Source organism: Ciconia boyciana, chromosome 11 (genome assembly GCF_034638445.1).
Source record: "Ciconia boyciana chromosome 11, ASM3463844v1, whole genome shotgun sequence".
Taxonomy (NCBI): Eukaryota; Metazoa; Chordata; class Aves; order Ciconiiformes; family Ciconiidae; genus Ciconia; species Ciconia boyciana.
Genome location: NC_132944.1, coordinates 20607027 through 20630832, shown reverse-complemented (window position 1 = coordinate 20630832; position 23806 = coordinate 20607027). Strand labels below are relative to the sequence as shown.

At 47.3% G+C, this 23806-nt stretch overlaps 1 protein-coding gene across 3 annotated transcripts in view; it reads right to left on the bottom strand.

Moving 5' to 3' along the window:
- Positions 1-1869: 1869 nt before the first annotated feature.
- SLC41A3 (solute carrier family 41 member 3) overlaps positions 1870-23806 on the bottom strand; it is an 86214-nt gene continuing 64277 nt past the window's right edge. For 2 of the 3 annotated variants that reach the window (XM_072876214.1, XM_072876213.1), the window contains exons 3-11: positions 15906-16013; positions 14989-15060; positions 14043-14187; positions 11759-11905; positions 8995-9139; positions 8207-8286; positions 6240-6374; positions 5270-5418; positions 1871-2805 (exon numbers count right to left, since the gene is read on the bottom strand). In XM_072876214.1, the coding sequence (XP_072732315.1) occupies positions 2620-2805; positions 5270-5418; positions 6240-6374; positions 8207-8286; positions 8995-9139; positions 11759-11905; positions 14043-14187; positions 14989-15060; positions 15906-16013 (1167 nt within the window). In that variant the 3' untranslated portion in view covers positions 1871-2619. Of the gene's footprint in view, positions 2806-5269; positions 5419-6239; positions 6375-8206; positions 8287-8994; positions 9140-11758; positions 11906-14042; positions 14188-14988; positions 15061-15905; positions 16014-21620; positions 21907-23806 lie in introns of those variants that run through there. The other variant, XM_072876215.1, reaches the window with a different exon arrangement.

Below are 23806 nucleotides of genomic sequence, written 5' to 3'. Positions count from 1 at the left end.
TTGGCAGCCCACCAAGGGGTACCCTGGAGAACAGCACATCTTGCTGTGCCCTTTGTAATGTCCCCTCACCAGCCCACAGCCCCAACCCCTCCTGCAAGGGGGGAACCCCCGAGCCCAGCGCAGGCAAGGTGCAGCATAGGTCACCCCGGCCCAGCTGGGTCCCACAAGTAGGACACAGATGGCATCCGTTACGTGTTCCCATCCGTGTTCTCTGTCAACAGTGACAACCAGAACAAGCCGAGCTCTGCCCAGAAATCCCCTAATGAAGGGACGCACCAGTGCCAGGGCTTTGCTGCAGTCATGTGGCAGAGGAGCAGCCACGTGTTGGGCACTGGGAATTGATGCTGGAGGAGCATGACTGCGCTCCCTTGTAGTCCGCACCAGCCACGGGCTCCAGTCTGGGCCTTCTGGGGGATCGGAGGGAGCAGGGGCAGAGCTGTGCTGTTAGGAGTTTCACGTGTCTGGGACCCTGCAGAGGGCTGGGGTGTCCTCAGTAGCTTGGCCTTAGGACCAGCCTTACCTGATTCACGCCAGCAGCAAAAGCATCAAGGTCCGGAGGGGACCTCTCCAAGGCAGTGGGGGACATGCAGCAAGGAGGAGAAAAGACGGTGCTGAGGCAGGAGGAGTTATTTGCCAGGGCTGCTCAAGCCAGTACCAAACTGGAGCTGATAAAGGTTTACAAAATAAAACGTTAAGCTCAAGTTATTAAAATACATATGTACGTGTCTCCTAATGCAGCCCCCTCAAACTGGGACCAGCAATCAGACGCTTGCTTTGCTTTCCCCGCAAGCCCCCGCAGCTGCTGCTGCTGCAATTATCACACGTGGGTGCTCGGGGCCGACGGCGGCGCAGCCGAGCAGAGCTGACAGCACGCAGGCTGCAGCGAGAGATAAAGCAGCGAGGCCCAAGACGGGGGGAGCGTGTGCCTCGAATGCCGAAATCTCCCCCACCATGAAGCCTGTGTGCGCATACGCTCTAGCTCAGCCAGCATGGGGTGATTTATCCTTCGTAACAAAAAAAGGAAGAGGAGGCTTGGAGAGGGGGGAGGCGACAGTTTATTTCTTTTCAGGGAGGGTTTTTCCCCACGCCTGGCAGCCCAGAGCTGAACAGCTTTTGCCGTTAGGGACCTTCAGCCACATGCTGATCCCGTGCAGGGGCCTCAGCTTTGCAGCGGCTCTGGGAGATCGGAGCAACACCGGGAGCAAAGAAACACCCAAGGCCAGTAGGCACCCAACAGAGCTCAAATTTAAGTGTTTCAGAGCTGGCACATCCTTGAACAAGGCATCTGTCTGCCAGCAGGCTGGGGGACTTGACCTCCCTCTTTCCCTCCTCCAACACATACAAAGACACATTATTACTAAAGTTGAGGCCTAGAGGCATTTTTCAAGGGTTTGATCTATGTCCTCAACTCCCGACTCTTGGGCATCTTACTATCTCGAGGACCCTACCGGTCCTTCGATTTCAGTGAGAATTGGCTGCTTTCAGCCCCACAAGCCTCACTGACGTGTTCCTGGTAGCACAAGACAGCCATCCTGGAGTGAGAACCCAAGGAGTCATTTGCCAAATCCTCGTGCCAAATCTTCATCCAGCCCAACACGTTCCTTATGCACACACACACAGATTCTAGACTCGTTGCAGAGCAATTGTTAATGAGTGGATGGCATCTGTGGGAGAGGGAATGGGCTTTCATTCTAACCTGAAACATGTGGGCTGCAAAAGGCTGCTCTTGGTTAGGAAACACTGATCTTCCTGAAGCCCTATTAAAATTGTGTTGTCCAACCCTGAACGGATTAGAAAGAAGCAAGCAATAAGTTCTACCTGACAAGTTTGAACTAGAAACAGGCAGAGCCATGGCAAGAAAAAACAACCCCTGAATCCACAGCATTACCTTTTTTTAACCACTTTATTTGTGTGTGTGTTTCTAGAAACATTTTAACTACTGGGCATTTTGTAAACCGTAAAAACAAACCTTCCTACCCCCAAAATGCAATCAATCCAGCTTGTCGGTCAGACAACAGTGATGCTGCCAGGGCAGGTAGGTGGTATCCCTAGATAACCTCCTGCTGGGCATGAGCCAGCAAGGAGCTCACTGCGTCAGATCCTGAGCATCTGAGCGATGGAGAGGAGACAACTTTAAAGACCTGGTTGCCCTCTTCCTCTGGGACAGGAGAGAAAAGGGGGGTGAATAAAGAATTTCCCTTGATGGAAAGTCAGAGTCCAATGGAGAGGTTGTGACATCCACTTGCAGGATCGGACGCAGTGGCCTCGGCAGGCTTTGGAGGTGGGCTGCGTCAGTGCTAGGGACTGAAACCGATCAAAATACTTATCATTACAAATGGCCCAAATGCTCCTTAACGCCTTGTTTGCTGGGCGTGGGTGTGAGCAGCGGGCGCTGCTTAAACCCAGCTTTCTCACTTGCGAGGATGCAAGTCTGTGGGTGCTGATTCCTCAGGGCGGGCGAGTCCAGCTGTAAGGCACGATGGGGAGGACAGATGGGGTGTCGGGGGTGGCAGGGGAGGCCCAATCCAGCCGGGTGACCCAGCGCTCATCGCCAAGTACCCCTTTGTCCCAGAGGAAAGCACCGTGTCGCACAAGTGATGCAGAGCAGCGCGCGGTCTCTCAGTTCCCCAGGTTCATGTCTGTGCCGTGGACAAGCCAAACCAGGCGGAAACAGACAGCCAGGAATCCGGTGCCCAGGAGATCGCCCAGGGCAGTGAGGTAGGGGATGGAGAAATTATCCGGATCCAGCGCCTTCCTCCACATCAGGCGCACAATTAGGTCAGCCACGTAAAGCAGGATTCCCACCTGAGGAGAGGCAAGACAAGGCTTTGCTGTGAGGCAGCAAGAAGGTAGTGCACAGCCTCCCTCAGCTCACAGCCAAAATGATGTGGCCACGGCCAAGGCATCAGAGCTAACAGGGACTGCCGAGAGTTAACACCTTCCCCAGAGAACCGGTTTCTCTGCAGGATGGAGCTGCGCTGGGATGGGTGTAGCTGGCTCATACCCTTGGGCACTGCATCGCCTGGCCTTGCCCATGGTGCCATGGCCCCGTGCTGCCAGCCACAAGTGTGGGGACCACGCTTGAGCTGCTCACCAGCACTGCGTGGCCCAAAACGGGAGTCTGGCCACACCAAAAGCATCTCCCAAAGGTACAGTTCCCAGTTCCCACATCATAAACGGGAGTGGTCCTGTTCACTCCACCAGAAACAGGGCTGCTGCGAATACGCAGGCAGGCCCAAAGGATAAGTTTGTAGCCAGATCTTTTCTCTTCATCCTTCTTTTTTCCGTTAGAAATTCAGATCGCGTCTACTTTGTTTTTCCTAAAAGTCTCAGCGGACAACTGGAGTTTGAGGCAGTTTTTACATCAAAGTTATCCCAAGCAGCACTGACATGTTAAAAAAAAGAATATAATTTCTTTTTTTTTCATCTCAATAGTTTTAAAATCTTTGTTGTGATTTCTTTTAATTCCTATTTCATTCCTGATTCTGATAAACAGATGGAGGAAAAAAAATACTTTGGTTAAAGATTAAAGACTGTCTAGTTAATTGAATTAAGAAGGGAGAGAGAGTTTGCACCCCACATCTGTGGTCCCTCCATGGGAGACTGCAGCACAACAGGAACCAAAGCCAGAGGCGGCATTTCTAAAGGTGAAAACTGCAAGCTGGGTGGGGGGAGAGGGAGGAGGAGAGATGGGGGAAGCAAATTAAATAACAGAATCACAGAAACTAAAGCTGGATGGAAACTCGAGAGTTTTATATAGACCATTCCTCTGCCTCAATACAGGATCAAATATGCTCACATCTTTTCCAATGGTCGTTTAACCTCTGCTAAACAACCCTCAAAGATGGAGATGCCACACTCTAAGCAATCAGTCCCATGGCTTTTTTTTTTTTCTGTTTTTCTTTTTCCCCAGGTCTAACATAAATCTGCCTTTTTTCCATTTGAAACCCATGATTTCATGTTTCATCCCTAGTGACCACAGAGAAAATGTTATTCTGTCCCTCCCTACAGAAACTTGGTAGTTTAAAGACTGTTAACCAGATTTTTCTCAAGCCTCTCTTCTTTGGACTAGCTAACCCTAGTGCATTCAATCATTCCTCTGCGGTCATGTTTCCTAGGCCTCTGATCTTTCTGTTTGGGCTTCTTCCAGCTGACCCAAACTTCCCCCTCTCCTTCTTTCTGCCTTTCTTTATAAAGTATAATGGAGGGGAAGAAAGAACCAGGCTGAGCATACTCTCCTCCTCTGGCCTCCATGGGACCCTTTCAGGGTCAGTGGTGTTGCTGGGATTCTGCTCTTTACACTGTCATTTATTCTGTGTATTTTCATGCTTGGCTTTGGTTGAAGAGTTACCTTGATGCATAAAGAGAAGAATAAATATTTTCCTTTACAACTATGGCTGTGCTGCTGGCTTAGGGTTGTGCAAAGGTCGAGAAAAAACAATTGTTTACACATGCAAGGAATTCACCCGCAGACACGAGGCTGCTTGTAAGGCAAAGCGAGAAGTCAGCTACCTCACCCTGCAAATTAATGAATCACTGATTTAAAAAGGGCAAGTGAAGTCAGAGCCTCTGTGAGTTTAAGCAATAGCCACATGCATTTCTGAGTGAGACGACAAAGTTTACAGGGCAGGCAAAACAGCGAAAGGGAACAGGCAGAACACAGTGGATGACCTGCTCATTGCCTACCCAGAACTCTTACTTTTGAAGATGAACTTCTCAGGCCTGGGTTTTCCCTTCACTTTTGACCCATATGGCCCTGCCCAGAGGGATCCCTAGGTCTTCATCATGATATGTGAAACTGGTTTTCAAAATGAGTGGGGAAACCTGCTGGCTGGGGTTCACAGCCTCTCACTTGCCCCTTACTGGGATAACCAGTGGCAGTCTATAAACACTTGGGGCTTAGAGACTCAAGGAGTAGACATGGTAAAACAAGGTAGCACCTACAGCAAGAGGTATCTCCTTGCTAAGTATGTGTCTGCACACTTACTGCAGCTCAGCGGATGATGATAACTTGTTCCTCATCTCATGTCTGGCCCCTCACTCACCCTTAAGGGCAGTCATGCTTATGTGGGAAACCAGACTCTGGCAATTTGGATGAAGTATTACTGGATCCACAGAAGATACATGATGCCTGGTAGGAAGCACACCTGAAATGATTGGAAATGTGGGCTGCTGCCAGAAGTTTTACTGTGACTCTTGTTTAGCCTGGAGACTGTTTTGTTTTCACAGTATCTGAGAGGTTCCCTCTGGATGAGAGGTTGGGGTTTACCTGCAGCAAAGCAGCAGTCAGATAGAACATCACAAAGGTGAAGGACAGAGACGTGTGGCCTCCCTGCAGCAGATGGATGGTGTAGAGGAACACAAGGTGCCCTGGGACAACCAGGAGGAACAGGACTCGGGCTGACTTGGAATTCACCTCTGCAGAGGACAGAGACAAACAGAGACGACAGCGACTGCAGACAGTGGGGGGAGGACAGGACGCAGCTGCATATTTTAATGCTGGTACATAGACTTGGGGCTGTCTCCTCCCACCAACCACATTGCTAATGCCTTTTCTAGATCACACAGCAATCTGGGCTGATCTAGCTGCTGGGCTGATCTGCAGTATCAACCCAGCAGCTTTGTCTAGCACTGAAACTATGTGTCAAAGACGTGCTCCATGCTGATCCACTCCACTTCTTCCAAACACTCCTCTCAGCTGCTCTCTGCCTCCCACTGCTTCTGCTCTGCCTTGCTGCAACCCACTTCCCCAGTTTTTAGTTTGCTTTAGCAGTAACTCCCAACCTAGCAGTGAAAATCAAGAGGAACGTGCAATCTAAAAAGACAACAGACCCAAATCCAGTTTTGCTGATGCTTAGGTTTATCCATTGCTGAAGACGGAGGAATTGCTGATTTTCAGCATGGTTATGCTCTGTTCACCCCTCTGTCTGCAGGTGATGGCTCTAGGCTGGCCATGGTTAAAATTACTTTCTATTAGATCAAATCTGAGATTCTTTTTCACTTGCTTTCTGTAGTGCTCCTCGAAGGCCAGTTTCTTTGCATGCCAGTGAGCAAGTATACCACAAGCTTTTTTTCAAGCTGCCCACTGCAAAGATGCTTCCTCTCCAATCTGAGTATCTTCCCTGTAAGGGGGAAAGGTATTTCTGCCTTTGAAACCCACCTAGTCCTTCGCCAACCAGGCTAGGTGCTATCTGTGATGACAGGCCTTGAGACAGGGACACCTAGGGTTCAAGGTCTACCTGATGAGAAGAATGTGGTGCATGGGTTGGGCCAATTCTGCCTCATCTTGTATGGCAAAACTCCAGGCATGCTCCAGAAGTGCAGGAATGTGGAAATACGGCTGGCCTGGATGGCAACCAGATTCCCTCCAACACCTATGAAGACAAAACACAGTAAACCTGTAAACCACCCTCACTGAAGCAGTAAACATCAGTCTAAAACCTAGCCCAAGGTGAGTCGATCTGTATTCACTTACACGCTCACTGAGAGCAGTAGTGAGAGAAAGAGAAAACCTGATCCCGCATGTCATGGTGATGCTGCACTATTCACTTGGCAGGAACAGCTCTTAAAAATCAGGAAGGCTCCAGTGATCGTCTCCTTCTGACTGCTTTATTGGAAACATTTTCCCTTGCTTCCCAGCACCGGCTGTAAATGCCACGTGGCCTCTGAAGATGATGTAATTGCACCTGGTTTGACGCAGTCTGTGAGCAACACCTGGGAAAAGCAGTGCAGGCAATGGTAGATGCTGCTCACAGCCACTTCTTGGATTTACTCACCCAGAGAGCCATTATTGTTTAAAAGACAACAAACGCCACAGACAGTGATTATATGTCTGTCTGAAGGCATCTAACGCACTTGTTAAATGAGAAGGAATCATATGAGAATGAATCAGAGCCCAAATATGTTAGGTAATTAAAAGGCAATTAATTCCTTCCAAACTGATTAATTCTAGCAAACACAAAAAAGCAGCTACGTTTTCCAGCAGAAAATAGAGGGATGATAATCTATGGAGCAAAACTCCACCACCCTGAGTATTTGCAGGGTAGAAATGCCACAGAAGAGATAACGGTGAGCCAGATCCTACAGGCTTCTCATGTTTTCCCTTCCTTGAAGAAGGAAATGCTCCATCTTAAATGTGAGATTTGCCAGAGCGGAATCCAAGTGAAAATACTAAGACTAGCTCAACATAGCTCAAGATGGGAGCTTTCCGAATCGTGCGCTGCCGCGCTTTGCAGGACTCCCGTGCAAATGCAAAGTGAAGAGCTATCTGTGCAAAGACATGGAGCACTGCATAACTCTGCCACCAGCTCTGCCAAACAGGTCGCCCGCCCCCACAGAGCAATGTCTGGGTCAATCATTGTTCAACTAAATTGCTGTTGACGTACTTTCCTAATCAGGCTCTTTAGCTAACCATGCTGGAAAGAGTTTGTCAGCAAGGTGGCTGTCTTTATGCAGATCCAGTAAGGTGACAGCTGGGTGACACCCTCTGACACTGCAAGAGGACACCATGCTTTGAGGGTGGCATGAGGCCAAGCCTGCACTAGGAACGTGGGTTTCCCCTGGAATGGGCCTGACCTGCAAGAACATTACAATAGCAGAAAAACAACCCGGAGGATCCTCAGCGATGCCAGGATCCCCAGCAGTTTGTACTGGTATGTGTGTGTATAAAAGTATGCGATGTGAGGCTTCAAACAAATACAAACATACATACAAAAAGTGTTGATATATATATTAAAAATCCCTATATATAATCCATATATGTAATCTTTTATATATATACACACACATATGTAATCTTAATATATTAACCTTTATCAACAATCTGCATAGGGGATGATTGCACAGCTCAAATTGCGGAGTGGAGAGAGACAGGGAAAATGGATTTATTGTGACATCCTTAGCAGGTTTGATGTTACGAAAGCAAAGGTGTCAACGTAGCTCTCAGAGACAACTATCAGATGCTCTTAACCTTTCCCACAGCTCTGCCAGTATTTTTCAGCCCTGCCTGCTGTTTTGCTCCAGAGACACTTCAAGATACGAGTAAGCAGGGATGTAATGGGGACCAGTAGCTTCACTTCCACCCATGATGGGAGCAGAGACTTGAACACAGACCTCTGTGTAGGGGCAACAGTGGATACCGTAACGCTTGGGGAGGAGGGGGAGGTATAAATAAAAGCATGCATATAACCCCCCCTGCCCAACCTACCATTAATCACAGGTGTGAAAACTGCCATGCCTTCAAAGTTTGGGTCAGTTACAGTTTTGTCCAAGATGAGCCCACCAATGCTGTTAAAAAACGGACAGGCAATGAGGGTGGATCAATCTCTCTTCCCAGGGCAATTCCTACACTGTGAAAATAGCACACTGAGATGAGTTACTGCTTCTTCCCCATTGCCAGGGCTGGACTATTCCCCATTTACTCCTTTTACTGCTCAGTTTTCACCAATAGATAGCCTTACAGTTTTTGATAATGGCATAATGAGATCAGGAAGACCTCCTTGCCCACCCTTGAGCAAAACTGATAGTAGCCAGGGAAGCTTTATCATCCTCCCCAAAAGTTTTCCTACACTTCTATACTGCTCTTAGCATTTTTTTAAAATTCTCTCCCAGATCTCAGCTGGGTCTGAAAGCACAGGGGGAATGAACTACCTGGCTCTACATTCATCAGTCTTCTGTCTTTACAGCTGGATAAAAATGAGGTTCAAGTCTGACTCTCTGTGATGGTCATCACGTCCCTTTTTGTTTCCTGGCTTGCACGCGCATGGTGCATGGATGTGCGAGTGAGACTTAAAATGATTACTTGCTTTTTCCAGTCATTTGGGGGCTCTTTATCTGCTGTCTCACAGCCTGCTGGAGGGCCACCAATGGCTGAGAAGCACCAAATACCCTTCTGCCGTCCCTTCCAGTTTCACTTTTGATGGCTTTCTAAATGAGCACGGGGTCTCTCTGCAGCGTGCATACGCGTGTGGGCTCAAGAGCAGTTCCTCAGTTTACCTGCTGATGCTCATTGCAACAATGACCGGCTGCCATCCAGATTTCAGGACTTCGGCAAGGGAAGGACTTTGCTTGGCGATAGCAACCCAGAGAGGGATCATGACAATGAAGACAGCACAGATCAGAGGAGAAAGGTATTTCATATCTGGCAAGGAAAAGAATCTTGAATTAAATGTCCATGGCTTCACAGGTTGCCAAAATCATATTGCACAAAGTCTGGAAGAAAGGCAGCAGGGTTCTCGCTCAGACTGAGTTACGTTAGCAGAAAAATCACGTGAACCAAGATATTCCCCACACAACCACCTCACTCCACCACAGAAATCCATAATTAATCCCTGAAACTCACTGCTAGAGGATGTTATTTGAAAATCAGCAGGATTCAAAGCAAGTTATATTTGAAGATGAGCAAGCCTCCAATTCCATCTCCAGCTAAGCAAGACAAAAAGTTATAAAATTTCTGGCTTCAGGGTACAAATCAAACAGCAGGGCAAGGGGGAAACTCCTGTGTGCAAGCTGTATCACACTTACGACAGACACCTCACGCCTTCACCTAAAACAATAGGTAATAGGTACTTTTGGTGGCAAGCTAGCAGAATTGCTGAGCAGCTGGTCTGCTCTATGGGAACAAATGCCCTCTTGCACATATAAGCTAGTTAAGATCCAGGGTTTCTTTTGTCCTAGCTTACATATGTTTCCATTAGGTGCTTCTTCCATTCGGTAGGGGCATAACCTTGAAGTGACCTTTAGAAGCAAAGGAATTAAAAAATAAGTAGATGTGCAGCACTAAAAGAAAATAAACATGACTCAGAAGCATGAGAAACACCTTCAAGCAATAAGGATGATGCCAATCCTTTTGATCTAAAAATGCTTCTTCAACAAAGCTCTCCATCTGGTCTCTGTGTTGGGGCCAAAGCCAGTGGGTTGTAACGCAGACTGTGCAGGTAATCTGGGAGATGAAGCAGGCTCAAAGTGTGCATTTTTCAAAATGACATTGCCAGGGCCTCAGGCTACCTGGATGAGATAGCACTGATGTGATGATATCTTCCATGAATCAAGGCCTCTTATACAAAGAGGTGCACTTCTTACGTGTGGCTTTAGTCAGCACTGAAATACAACCACTTCTGGGGTGTAAACAGCTGCTGTTTTGTCAGTGCACTTTACCACCTGGAGTCATTTAGGACAGATGGGTTGTATGACAGACTTAGCTGCTGTACTGGATCTCCACCACCAGCACCCCTTGTTGTTTCGGGCAATTAATTCCTTCTTAAATAATGCAGACACAGAGCACTGGAGTCTATCAAACCTTATCAAAGCCCACAGAAAGGCTCCTGGTAGGATGAATGGACTTCGGACCCCACATTCCAGTTCTGCCACATTCTCTCACATACAGCCCATAAGCAAGCTGCAACCCTTTGGCACAGTTTGTATCTCCATTATGCAGGACTGGGAAGGACCAGGGTTGATTTTTAAAACACTGAAAATCTTCACTGGCAAAAGGTTATTCCGCAGAAGAAGATGGTGCTGCATCAGGTGGCACGTAGTACTCCAAACTTTACAGACTCACTGGTATTTTTGAAGGATATATTTTGGTAGGACCCAAAAGTTGTCACAGCATGACCCGTCCCTTGCTACACACTGGGGAGGGAAATGGATTTATTCATCCACCATCAACAATGCCTTCCTCCTCCCTGCTTCACTTCATGCTCCCAATGACTAGGTGGCTGTGTGCTGAGTATTTCCCATCTCAAGAGGCTATTTAAACTACTCTGAAAACATCACAAATGCTCTCTTGGTCACAACCATAGAGGTTATCATGTTCTGCCATGTGCTCCCTGAGAGATATTATCAGAGGCATAGCAACTGAAAGACAGACTAGCTTTACAGAGGCAGGTGTGATGGCGTCATGGAAAAAGCCTATTAAAAAAAGCACCTCTGAAGCTCAAGGAGGACTGGACCGAAGCTATTTGTGGGCCTCTCCCTGCAACGTGTGCTCCTTCACTCCCTCACTTGCTGGCATATGGAACGAGTTATGCAAACTGAGAACAGCTGCCTTGCTGCTTCTGCTCACAGTCTGAAGCAACAGTTTGGGTTTCAAATGGTATTGTGCTTGCTGGATCTTTTTATTTTCCTGTTTCTATTCCAGGTTAGGCTCACGGTAAATAGCCTAGCACTTTACAAACAATAGTCAGGCCTGTATCACCAAGTTGCAATATGTTTTGAGCTTTTCAGTGTCAACAGGTGCCCAAGTCTTTGCCAACCAGCAGCACAGCTAACCCCATAGCCACAACTATGCCACAGGACTGAGAGTCCTGTGACCATAAAACAATGCAGCACTGCCTCCCTCCCTCCAAGATGGTATCTTGTTCATCCACGACTCTCCACATGAGAAGATACATGAATATTTTACAAATGTCAAAACCCTGAAATAGCTTTGTGAGGAAGGACCTGCTATTACCCATGCACAGAAAGTAGTTATGCTTGGCTAGCAACAGATGCAGGAACAGAGTCAATGTCACATATGTCAACCTGCTGTTCCAAAGCTATGGTCATTTCTTTGACAAATCCCAGATGTGTTTCTTCAGCTCTCCCTTCCAGTTTGCTACTAAAAGAGAGCCTGGAAAAAGCCTCTTTGGTCATTTTTCTGCCCCAGTGGTATGACAGCCTCCATTCTGAAACATCCCAGAAACAGGTAAGCGCCCTGCAGTAATTTCACAAGGATTCATCCCTCCCTTGCTGAGCTGCAAATCCCTGCTAAACACTGTACCTATGTATTTGAAGAGTGTACTGCTGATTCCCGCCAGCAGGGAAAGGGTTATCAAGTCTCCAAGGCTTGCTGCTATGGGTGTGGCGACATTGTCTGGATTGATCCCAACTTTCCTTGCTCCAATGATCACGCCAATCATCACCAGACCTAGAGAAGACACAGAGCAGGCATCAGAGAATGCATCCTGCTGCGTTTCACCCCAGAGCTGCTGTTCTGGTTCCCAGAGGGACGCAGGGTCTGGGAAAAGCAAGAAGCAGATTGCCTGTAGCGGTACCACACAGCTGGACATTGGACATCCCCAGGAATCTGTCCTCTTGCTTTCACCAACCTGAAGGGCACAACTCTGCCCTTATGAACTGCACCAAAGGCCCAGAGGCACACAAGCAAATTCCAGGGATCAAAGGAGATACCAGCAGGCAGCCCAAATGTAGAAGCTCCCCTCCTGAGCAGCCTAATCTTTGCTGCCTTGAAGCAGGACCAGGCACGAAGCACACCCATAGATAAGCACACAGCAGGCATGCGGCTGCCTCCTGGTGCCATCCCCTGCTCTGGATTCCACAGCACAAAGATATTTTCCATATTAGACCAAAATTTATCTGAGTTTGAATCACCAAGGAGCAACGAGCTTCCTTACAGTAGCCTGAATTAGCCTTTCGGCCCAGCCATCAGACTGACCCCTCATGTCCCAGAGTCTTTGGGGCTGCTTTAATTTGCACTGGGTGGATGTTGACACTGTGAGCAGCTCCATAGTCAAGGGGTTATGGAGGTGGCCCCACATCACTTCTCTTCCCCTGTCCTCTGAGCTGCACCTGGAAAATTCAGCTGCTTTTCTGCATTGTTGGAGAGGAGGGAAGTTTTGCTTGCCCAGGCTCATTAACATGAGCACAAACCCCAAACCCTGATAAACATGTGGGAATCCCTCATCCATCAGATCTCTTGCAGGCCTGTGGAAGAGCCACCTGGAATAAACCCTGCCTGGCCAGCCTCTACTGCTGTGCGACTAGCAAGGGCAGCTGTGAGACAAGACACAAGACATCTCTTCACAGTCCTTCCGTGGCTGACAGGATGCACCAAAGGAAGCCTGAGAAATGGTGGTTCCCTTCAGCTCACAACCTCTCTGTGCCTGTTTGCACAGGCCCACCAAAGCTGAGCGTGCACAGGAGCATCGGCTCTCCCCTAAGAAATGCCACATGTGCACCTTCCCTGGTACAACATCCCTTACACAGAAACACATGCTCACACAACATGGCATTCTCCACAAAAGCCCTCCCAGACACCCACGCTCCCCTCCCCACAGCACATTTCATGCTGCTTCCCTCCCTGGTCATAAAAATAGCAGCTTCCCATCATGCACACCCACACAGGCTGCCTGTGACCATGGCCAGGGAAGAAACTAATGCTAGCTGAAAGCCTGCATTGGTACGGCAGCAAAGCCTCTCTGTATCACACTGAGCAGGGAGATTGAAGAGAAGAGTTTAATGAAAGCTGGGCTGCTGTTTTTCTCTTTTAACAACTGCCTCATCCCATGTTTTTCATCAAAGGCATCTACAATCACCCTTTGACTCCAGCTTCAGGATATGCACTTGCTCTAACTTGTCCCTTTCATTTAGAAAACTTGCTGTATCTAACTCTGCCAGCTCCCTCTATTCAGGGTATCATGCTGCCCTCGTATGGCAGACCTACAAACTGATCATCTTCAGGCGCCACAGAGCAGCTCCTACCCATCCACCCTGTCACGTTTCCCTTGCAAGGGGAACAGCCAGGGGAGCGGACTGCCTGGGTCAGGGCTCACAGCAGGCATGCCACAGGGCTGGCCACAAGCCTCCGCAGGATACTGGGTGACCCAAGTTCATCTCGAGCGTGGTCTGGAGTTGTCTGCTAACAGACTCTCAATACCCTGCTTTGTGCATGGCATTAGTTCACTCTCCCCTAGGAAAGGGCCAGTGTAGATGGCTAATGTGTCATCCAAGACACATGGAGAAAGTGTGTCCACGTGTGTGTACACCCACACATAGCATGTTGCATTTTTCGCGTGTCAGGTAAAGGGGGACATTTTGATTGCTGCTATGGATGCCGAGGGCCCAGCGAACAACAGATCCTGGGAGAAAAGAAGCAAAGGCAGGATGCAGAGGGGGTGAAAGCAGCAGACATAGGACTAATGCTTCCTGCATTCCTCCTCCTCGTGCCAGACCAAAGGGATGCCAACTGGGCCTCCTGGCAGAAGGGACAGTTTTTTCCACAGCTGAGTGCTACATGTTTGATCTGAGGAACCAAAACAACTCACCAAGAGAAAGTGCAGCTATGAAGGCCGTGGTCACACTGCTGGCACACAGCACAGCAGCCTGGCTCAGCTCCACAGAGCCCTTGGAGATGGCTCCCAGGATCACAGCAGCAACAGCAGCCAGAAGTCCCACCACGGTGGCCTGGACCTGGGGGCCAAAAGACAGCTGGTGAGCAATCACCCGCATCTGCTCCCAGGCAGTCCTGGCTCCATGTGACTGCAGCATTTCCACACAGCTAAGCCTTGCAGAGATGCTGATTGCTTATGTATTTAAGCAGCATCCCTTTAAGGCTCCACTACGTTCAAAAAAAATCCTGACAAAGTTTGGAGAAAAACTCTGGAGGACTGCAAAGCGCAGATAACATTTCAGCAAAGGACACTGAGTCCATCAGCAAAGGAATAGCCCTGGTCAACACAAAAATGGGCTCCCCATCAACACAGCACTCCTAGCAAGCTGAAAGCTGTGGAAGGAGATAAGGGAAAGCACACAGACACATGTTGCAAGCCCTGTGGCCTTGCCATGTGCAACCTCTAGGCTGGTTGCTGGATTTTAACAGGCAGAAAGAGCTACAAGAGTCACATTTCTCCCATCTCTCCCCTCCTGCCCAAGGCTGATTCCAAACACTGCCAGTAAACGACAAGCTTTATCTAGGGGCTGTTGTGAAACAGGGATTGTGCTGCAGCTCCCCCTGCAAAAGGAGGTTTTTTCATTATTTCAGTTTGTCCACAAAGGCAATGAATGTCTAGATGTGTTTTGCAGCTAAACTACAAGCTCTGGGGCCACGCAGAGCTTTATTGGAGGTCAAGTCCTGGGCTCTGCTTGGCTCTGTTGAGAATACCTGCCCCAAAACAACAGCTCAGGATTCAGCACTGCTGGGAACAGATGCTGTTGGGCTGCAGCACAGCAAGAGAAAAGGGCCTTTTTCCTCTCCCAGCTGAAGTGACTCACCTGGATAAGGGCTAAATTGCAGGTGGCCATTTTCCATTGCTTCTGGGCATCATCCATCTGTCCAGTGTTAGCCTAGGAGCCAAGAGAGACACCCTGAAAACCTGTTCCTGTGGCACAGGTGGCTGCTGAAGGCAGTTTCACCTGGTCCCTGTGGGAAAGGGACTGCTAAAGCCAGAGAGAGGTGAGCACAGGTTGGCATCTCCCAGCCTTCCCTGCACTTTCTTCTTGACACATCTCCATCGTGCTCCAAGCCCAGTGTCCCAGGGGTATCAGAGGCTCACATGGAGGTGCAGAGGCATTGCAGGGCTCCCAGCTAAAGGCGGAGTGGGCACATCCACCACATCCCGTGAAGACCAAAAGCTGAATAAATTAAACCATTTTTCCTCTTTTATTCCCCCTGAAGTGCTCTGTTAAGCTCCAATTTCTACCAAGACATGCAATACAAACAGCCCAAAATAAACAAAACTGCTTAGGAAGATAGGAGAAATCAAATCCAGAGTAGCAAAAGCCACTGCAGGTCCCAAGAAGCCTCAGTCTGCTCCCCCAAAGGTAAGAGTGCTGGGAAGCCCTGGGTCTCTCAAGGATCAATACCCACAGAAAGGCAATCCAATACTGAAGCTGACAGCTGTGGAGCCCTGGCTTTGTCTCCTTTATGCGTCACAGGGCCCCAAATGTCAGCAACTGGCCACCCAGGGATTAATTCACCTTCAAAGCGCAGATGGAAATTCTCTGTTCCAGTTGCAAAATGAGGGCAAATACATTATTTTAACACTCACACACCACTAGTTTCTACTTAGCAGAAAAGGGCATGTCTTATACACACAGTGTGGTTATATAAAAGCAGAATCTCCTGATGTCTCCTGCTAATCACCCCCCGCTCCCCACACACACACCATCACCACCTTGTTAACACTCACAGCAGTAGACAGCCTGGATGCCAGCGTCATCTCAAGATTACCCTTCAGGCCAACCAAGGCAGGAACCAGGATAAAAACTTCCGTAATTGTCCGAAACACATCCCAGTGCTGGAAGAAAACAAAGGCAATGACCTCAGTTTGTGATGCTGACCAGCCCAATGCTGTTGCTTCAAAGCAGATTGGGTTCCCACCTCGCCACCTGCTCTACAGGTGTCTGCTGTGCATGTGGGGACAGATGCTGCTCTGGGCTGCTTGCATTTTGGGAGTGAAGGAAGCAATTTTTAGCTCGCAATATTCTTTCTGTTCTCATGCACAGCAAAGCACTATCCTAACAGGGAAGGAACTTTCTTCCTGAGGGCAGCAGAAGATTTTGGAAAGCCACAAATTAAAATGTGCCTTTAGCATTAGCCAAGAACAACATGAAAAATAATTAGGGTTCACAAGCCAAATGAAATACAGCATGCTCTCCATCCTTTGTACTGACACTAGATACAGGAATGCCTATTGCTCTCCAGACTCATAAGAATAAACACAAAGATCTGGAAACGATCTAACAACAAGAAGTTGTGTCTGTCTTTTTTTACTAAACTTCTAACTAAGCATCTAAGACTGGTGGTAGGAGGGAAGGAGATTTTTGTAGCTCTTCTCCACAGGCAGTTCCTAAATCTTCCTGTTACCAAGCATGCTCCCAGCAGAGCTGGAAAAAGGATTTTGAATGAAGATATCCCATAAGCCCAAACTGCTGGGCCAATATTTTGATTATCATTGCTCCTCTGAAGCTGAACTTTACAAAACTGATGAATCAGCTGCAACACTAGAAATGATCTGAAACCTTAAGAAACTTTGTTGATTAGCACATGTCTTCTCTAATTTATCTACCATACAGTGCCTTGGAACATAATTCATTCATGCCCTGTGCATTCAAGGATGTTGGCAAAGTCCCACTGTAGCCAGAGAGGTTCACATCAGGACGAAATCAGAACGGAGCAGCTCACCGTGGAATAAAACCAACTAGCCCAACATCTAAGAGCAGAATACAAGAAAAAAAAAGAGCAGCTGCCATGAGTCAGACCAAAGGTCCATCTAACCTATCCTTATCTCCACCAGTAGTCAAATTCAGGTGTATAAAACAAGAATCTAACACGTATGACAAGTAGATGGGATGATTCTCCTGTGTATTTTCTAGCCTATGACTATCTGCCACAGGGTACTGAGCTGGTGAGGTTTTTCGGCACACTTACCAGTGTTCAAAGGATTTCTCCTTCAGGTACGCATCCAATCTCCCCCCTCCAACCCACGTGCCATCCTGTGGCAAGAATTTCCATAGTTTAGCTACACTTCATGTCGAGGATCAACTTGTTCATTAATTCTAACTTGTCACTGGCTAGTATCATATGACAGTCCTGAATTCTGGCACTAGAGGACAAAATGAACAACAGATCCCTGCCCACTTTCTCCACATCGATTGGGATTCTATAAACCTGAAAATCCAGGAGGCTGGACAGACTCGGTAAATGTCGACACATTCAGCTGTCAGCCTGTTGGGAAATATATATAGGGTGTAACGGCTCGGTGTTTTGCTCTGGCTGTGCCGTGGGAAGCTGTGGGAAGCCAGTGGTGTGTCTGTCTGCTGGGAAGACCTCACAGCTTCCTTCTGAGTCAGGATGAATGAAAGTGGGGCTGAGCCAGCCCTGAGCACATGGTGCAAGACACCCCTCAGAGGTGCGGATAACAGGCAAAACATTATTATCAATATAAAAAGGCACATGTCCTGGCAGTAGTGACCTGGAAACAGGCACATTTCAAAATGTTAAAGGTAAGTTACTGTCGAGTAAATAACAGACAACATGAGAACAGTCACCTGATTTGACACACTACAATTTTCTTGGAATTTGTTAACATGGAACTTAAATACCTGAGAAAAGCTAGGGGCGGACATCTCTTTTAAAGATTCAAATCCCCCTCTCTCCTCTCTCTTTAATTAAGAATAAAGATCCAAACACATCTTTGACACCTTCAAAAGAAACAGGAGAAAAAACAGACTTCATAGTCACAATGTAAAAAAACCCCAATCATTTAAAATACACAGGCGTGCAGACATTCATATTTAAGACCTTGCATATTTTGCATGTAAAAAGACATATAAATAAAAAGCAACAAAAAACCTCAACTGTATTTTCTGTGCGTGTCACCTTTGGGAAATATGACTTTTTTATATCAATGTAAGCTCCAATCCTTGGGTTCATCATGAATTTTGCAGGTCTCAAGCCATCATAACAGAAGTTTCAGCATATGAGGTATGACTTTTGGGGATTCTGCCTTACATATAATTACACTGAAAGGCTTTGAACAATTAATAATCACACAACTTTACCAATAAAAAAGCTGACTTAATTGACTCCATTTGAGTCTCATTAGAGACTCACCAAGACCCTAAGGACAGATTCATAATGATTTATACAACAGTAGCCAGGACTCCATTGTGTTAGAGACTGCAGAAATACAGAATAAACAATGATCCCTGTGCCATCGCGCTGCAGGACTTTCAGCTAGAGGAGCAGGTGAATGTGGCAGGTTAGAGCTGTGCAGGCAAGGAGCTGCCTGAATTAAGACAGCTGGATTAAGTCTAGGAAGCGCCTCTGTCCTTCGAGATGAAAACTGAAACATTTCAGAAGGAACAGAAACATTCCCTGCAGCACTGGAAACCCACACAGGGACACGAAGCCAGAAAGAGACTCTTTCCCACTTCACATCCCCATAATGGAGTTACAGCCCTAAAGCTCAGCTCTGAAGAAACTTGGTTATGCCACGATCCACTGCCGCTGCTCCCCGTGCCAGCTGGATCTGCTCATGGGATCCCATAGAGGAAAAGAGGCTGTGAGGTACTGAGACAGTGTCCCCAGCTGCAGTCCAGCCCCGCTGTCCCTCCTTACACTGTCCTCATGGTCCCAACCATGTCTTGTTACCTCTCCAGGGCATCCATACTCCCATGGCAGCAGCTAAGAAACCTCAGACGTTTTCCATTGCCCTGAACAAGTCAACAGAAAGATCAAAAGATCCTGGACTATAAAACGCAAGCCAATTCAAAATCCTTTTCAATGCTAATCATCTCATGGGCTTTTATCAGCAAAGGACAGGGATATCTTATGTCTGTGACTTTTATTTGGACTGTAGCCCACTGCAGTAATGTGGAATGGGAGAATGCAAGAGAAGCTTTCCTCCTGATTTCTTTGGTTTGAAATCTGCTTGTCCAGTTTCAATCTGATTTTTCACCTTACTGTAAAAGAGTGGGCCAAACAATGGCAGGGCCATGCGAGGTCTCCAGCAATGCCAGCCAGCCCGGAATCTGGATCGACCAGCTGACCAAGGATCACTGGAGCACGGACGGAAACGTCCAGCAAGAAAAGACCTGTGCCATGCTACCAGCCCTGCACAAAGACTGCATCATCTGCACAACCAAGAAGAGAAAATAGCAAATGGCTATTTCTTTGGGCATCCTTTTATTACAGTATGAGAGACTGAGGTTTGAGCCTTGGAGTCAACTGGGCGAGACAGATCTCTCTTTTGTTGATTTTTTTTTTTTTTTTAAACAGTAACATGAACAGTTCTTGGTTTCATCCCAGGACAGATCAGAAACTGCTAAAATCCTGAAAAGTTTGACAGGACACAAACAAGCAATTTCCACTTTGTTCTCCTCCTTACAACAACGTCAGCCCTGCAAACAAGAGCCAGCTGGACTCCCAGCACAGAATCACATTATTTCAAGATATTTTGTATGTGACAAAACAAGGGCAGCACCATTAAACTCACATGTATGCTCTAGATACCATCCTTGAGCTTGCCCATATATCTCCCTGTCAAAGGCAGACACGGAGTTTCCTAAGAACATTTTGCAGCGACTGCAAATAGGGCAAAGCATTCCTCAGCCAGACCATCCCCTGAAAAATGGGCAAATCACAGACTCCTGGAGTAGAAAAACCTGTAGTTTCAGTAGCATGAGCCCTCATGATTACCAATATAAGTCTTATGGTACCTGGCCTCAAGCAAACAAACTTAGTCCCAGGTTTTAGTTGGACAGGACAGTGAGTTTCTAGGTCTCACACTTGCAGAAAGAAAAGCTAAAAATAAGCATCTCAAAGACAAAAAGGTACAGAAGAATAATCCAAACCTTTAAAGGCTAAAATCTCTGGATTTTCCCAGCTACTGGTTGTGTTTTTAAATAGGGGGTTGTTGATACCATGGCAGCTTACCTCACTAACATCTCTCCTATGCCAGCTGTGACTCTCAATGCACTAGCTCCCTCCTCTGGGAGCTGAACCCACTGACTGATGGCTTCTATTTCAACATAGCTGGAAACACCTTCACCAAAAAATACACTTCCTATTATTGTGCTTCACGTATGACCCCGTTTCTAAGAGTCTAGCGAACAAATACACAAAGTAGACCGCACTCTGGTATTTAAAGTACACATGCAGCGCAGGTATACGTGGCTTGTGTTTCCCATCAGTTTGGATACAGTTACATTTTTGAACAGAGCCCAATTCTTAGCAAGTGCGTTCGATTTCTTTTAGACAAAGACCTATTCACCTGCCAAGGGTATGGACTGGGTATGGACTATGTCTTTATCCTCCTCTGAGATAACTGCTAACTATTAACATAACATCTTGGATAGTTTGAGAACTTCTGTAATGCTGCAAGACAGGTCTGTGTTTAAGCACAGCACAAGGTGGAGACGACAAACACAGCATAGCAACAGTGTGTGCCACTCCAGTTAACCCTTCTTTGATATTCATCATATTCCCTTTAATTCAACTTCTCTGCCTTCTTTGTTTCTTCCAATGCAAGAAAAAACAGCAACGTATTGTCTTTCCAAACACTCAAGTATCCCTATTTAGCTCCTGCTGTGGCACTAATGCCAGAGAATCCAATGTACTCCAGTGAGCTCCGAGTGCAGGACATATCCTTGGGAAACTCTGCCAGCCTTCTGATTTGTAAATCCACTGGCATGAGATGCCCAACTAGATCAAACTTTGCATTTCTATTTGTGCCACTGGAAACAAAGGAAAGACAGATGGGATGGATTCTGGTTGTGGGCACAACGGTGTAAATCCAGCAGCACTCCTTGGAAGTCAATGGAAGTTACTCCGAATTTACACCCACCTTAGAATCTGGCCAAGAAGCACTCAGATTGTAGGCAATGCTAATCTTTTTGTGCTGGCATGCCTCTCATCACAGTATCTAAATACCTTCTAGACCAAAGATTACATTAGGTTGTTTGCAAAGAACTGAAAGCATAAACTTGCCTCTAAGTGACACAGGTAGTTAATAACAACCCTGACCTAGATCTCCTTATCAGCAGTTTTTGAAGGAAAGAAATAATATCATGCAATAGGGGAATATGCTGCAGTCTGATCCCAGTTGCTTCATAGCAGTCACCACCGAAGTGTTTAGCTAGATATAGTAAAGGGAGCACCCAGTCTAACGCACCGAGGGCAGTGCCAGGCAGCCTGTCTGAAAGCCACTATCCCACTTTACAAGGAGCCCATGTACTGATCTGAAGAAGATGGATAGTGTCTCTCTAGCACAGGAAAAGCCTACAGCCATCCTGCTGACTGGCTGCTAGGACCACACACATTAAAAACAACGCAGTAATACTCAAGGTCAGTGAATTAGCCCACCCTCTCACTACAAAGTTGCCTAACCACATGTACCTACTTGAACAACATCCATCAAGAGGCCAGCAGCTACCATGCCCAAGCCAGCCAGAAGGAACGGCACGAAAATCTGGGAGGCAATGGAGAATGAAGTCTCTGGGAGAAATCCACTGGCCGACCTGGTCAACTTGCAGGTGAAACCTCTCAGCTTCTTGCCGTGGAAGCACAGTTCCAATCGTAACTGGGTGACCACCATGGTCAAACACCGTTACCCCATGCTCAGCAGGGCAAATGGGAGGAGATCAGGACATCACACAGATCCTCCTGGTAGCTTTCTTTGAAGTCAAAAGAAATGTTTTTCCTCAAACCACAGCAATGATGCTAAATTCCTTTAGCTTCTTCTCCTCCTAGGAGCACGTCCAGAGGGTTGCAGCAAGGGTATCCTCCAAAACTGATTCAGCTGGGTTGAGCCCAGGTGGCAGCAAACTTGACGGACACTATTTCTCTGATTTATATCCAGGGGGGAATTAAAAAAGAGAAAAGGAGATTGCGGAGATGTCTGTGGACGAATAGAAATGAGCCCACACCCCATTCAGCTCCCACCACCTCGGTAAAAACCAGTAAGACCTGCTCAGGCTACAGCACTGAAAGAGTGACAGGTCATGCAAGAATCCCTCAGCGTGCTCAAACGCACTGGGTGTCCTTTCTCCTCAGGTTACATTTCTTGTCAGACTGCGGCTTGCCTTTGATACGATGGTTTAATACGTAAGCCTGCTGTGAACCAGCCCCAGTTCCCTCACTCCCACCATATGCAACGCTGAACTCTTCTCACTGTCCCAAGGCCGAGGAGGTAGGGAGTTAAACAACCAGGATCCGTTTTGCTCTCCTTCAAGGTGAAGAAAAGTCAAGGAAAACATGAGTCCACATTTCTCACGGCTGACGATACTACGCAGGTCTCATCCCCAGGCAAGTGACACAGCTAAGCTGGTTGGTGAGAGAAGATCTGCCCTTCTAGACCCTGGCCCCTCTTGCTCCCTCCATGGGCTCCAAGGGATGTAATGATCGGTCTATGCCAGCTATACCTCTGAATGACTGGCTTTCAGGGGAAAAAAAAGTCCAGAGAACCAGCCAATAAGCTTCAAAAGCGAACACCCTTATCTGCTGTCATCACTTCAACTTTCTGCTAGTTTGCAAAGGCCAAGATAAGAGTCATAGCCAGTGCTTATTTAAGGTAGCTCCGTAATCTCACTACACTGCAGAAAAGGGAGAGAAAGGGCGAACGTTTCCATGGCATGCTTTGAGCTGGTCTCCCTTCCTGTCCTAAAGCGAAACACACTGCTTCTGCATACTCCCACGAAGATACTGTCTTTGAGAGAGGGGGTCTCACCTCAGAGTCTCCATGGTCAAACAGCTGACACTAGGTCAAGAACTAGAGCTGCATCATGGCCACATACAGCCAAATAATTGGTATCTTGCTCAGTAAAGACTTCAGCTCAAAGTCACGCATGCGGGGAAGGGAGTCAGGGTATTCTCAGGGTATTCTATCTCCTTTCCAATAATTAATTTGGGCAAACGAATTGGATCTGAGGATCAAAAAGCTTTAAAAGCACAATTTAGGATGGAAAGGTATAGGATTAGTTTAGTACATTGGCAACTGAGCTTTTTCACTCTAACCACAGGTTCAAATCCAGCCATGCCCTAGTGAAGGCAAATGCGTGAAAGCAAGTATTCAGCGGTAGGCACAAAAGGTACAGGTTTCTCAGTCCAGTTCAAATTCAATGTTTAAATTGCATTGCCTTACTAACACTTTTTGTGCTAATCAACTCCTTCCCTGACACTCTCTGCAGAGAGACGTAAAGATTCATGGCTTATGGACTCTGTCCTTGTGACAGGGTCCCCACTGTGGAGCTAAATGCATTGGCAGGGTTGGACAGAACAAGACATGCTTTTGCCTTGCAGATAAATAGGGAACTGAGGAAGCTCTCGGGCATTTGCACGGTGTGTTTCTTTTGGTCTGAATTCACACAAACCAAAGCACAAAGCCTAATGGGCTGAGATGGCACAGCAGATCTCTCTGCAAGCACGGCAGGGTGGAAAACAAGCCCTAGCTACAGATGGGAGACTCTGTCCTTTGCTGCTTTCTAGGTTGATATTTTGGTACAGCCCCTGAAGCCTTCCCCACTCCCAGCTGGCTTGGTGTGTATGTGTGTCTCTTCCACCTAACAATGGTCCGGTTAGCTGAAAGCT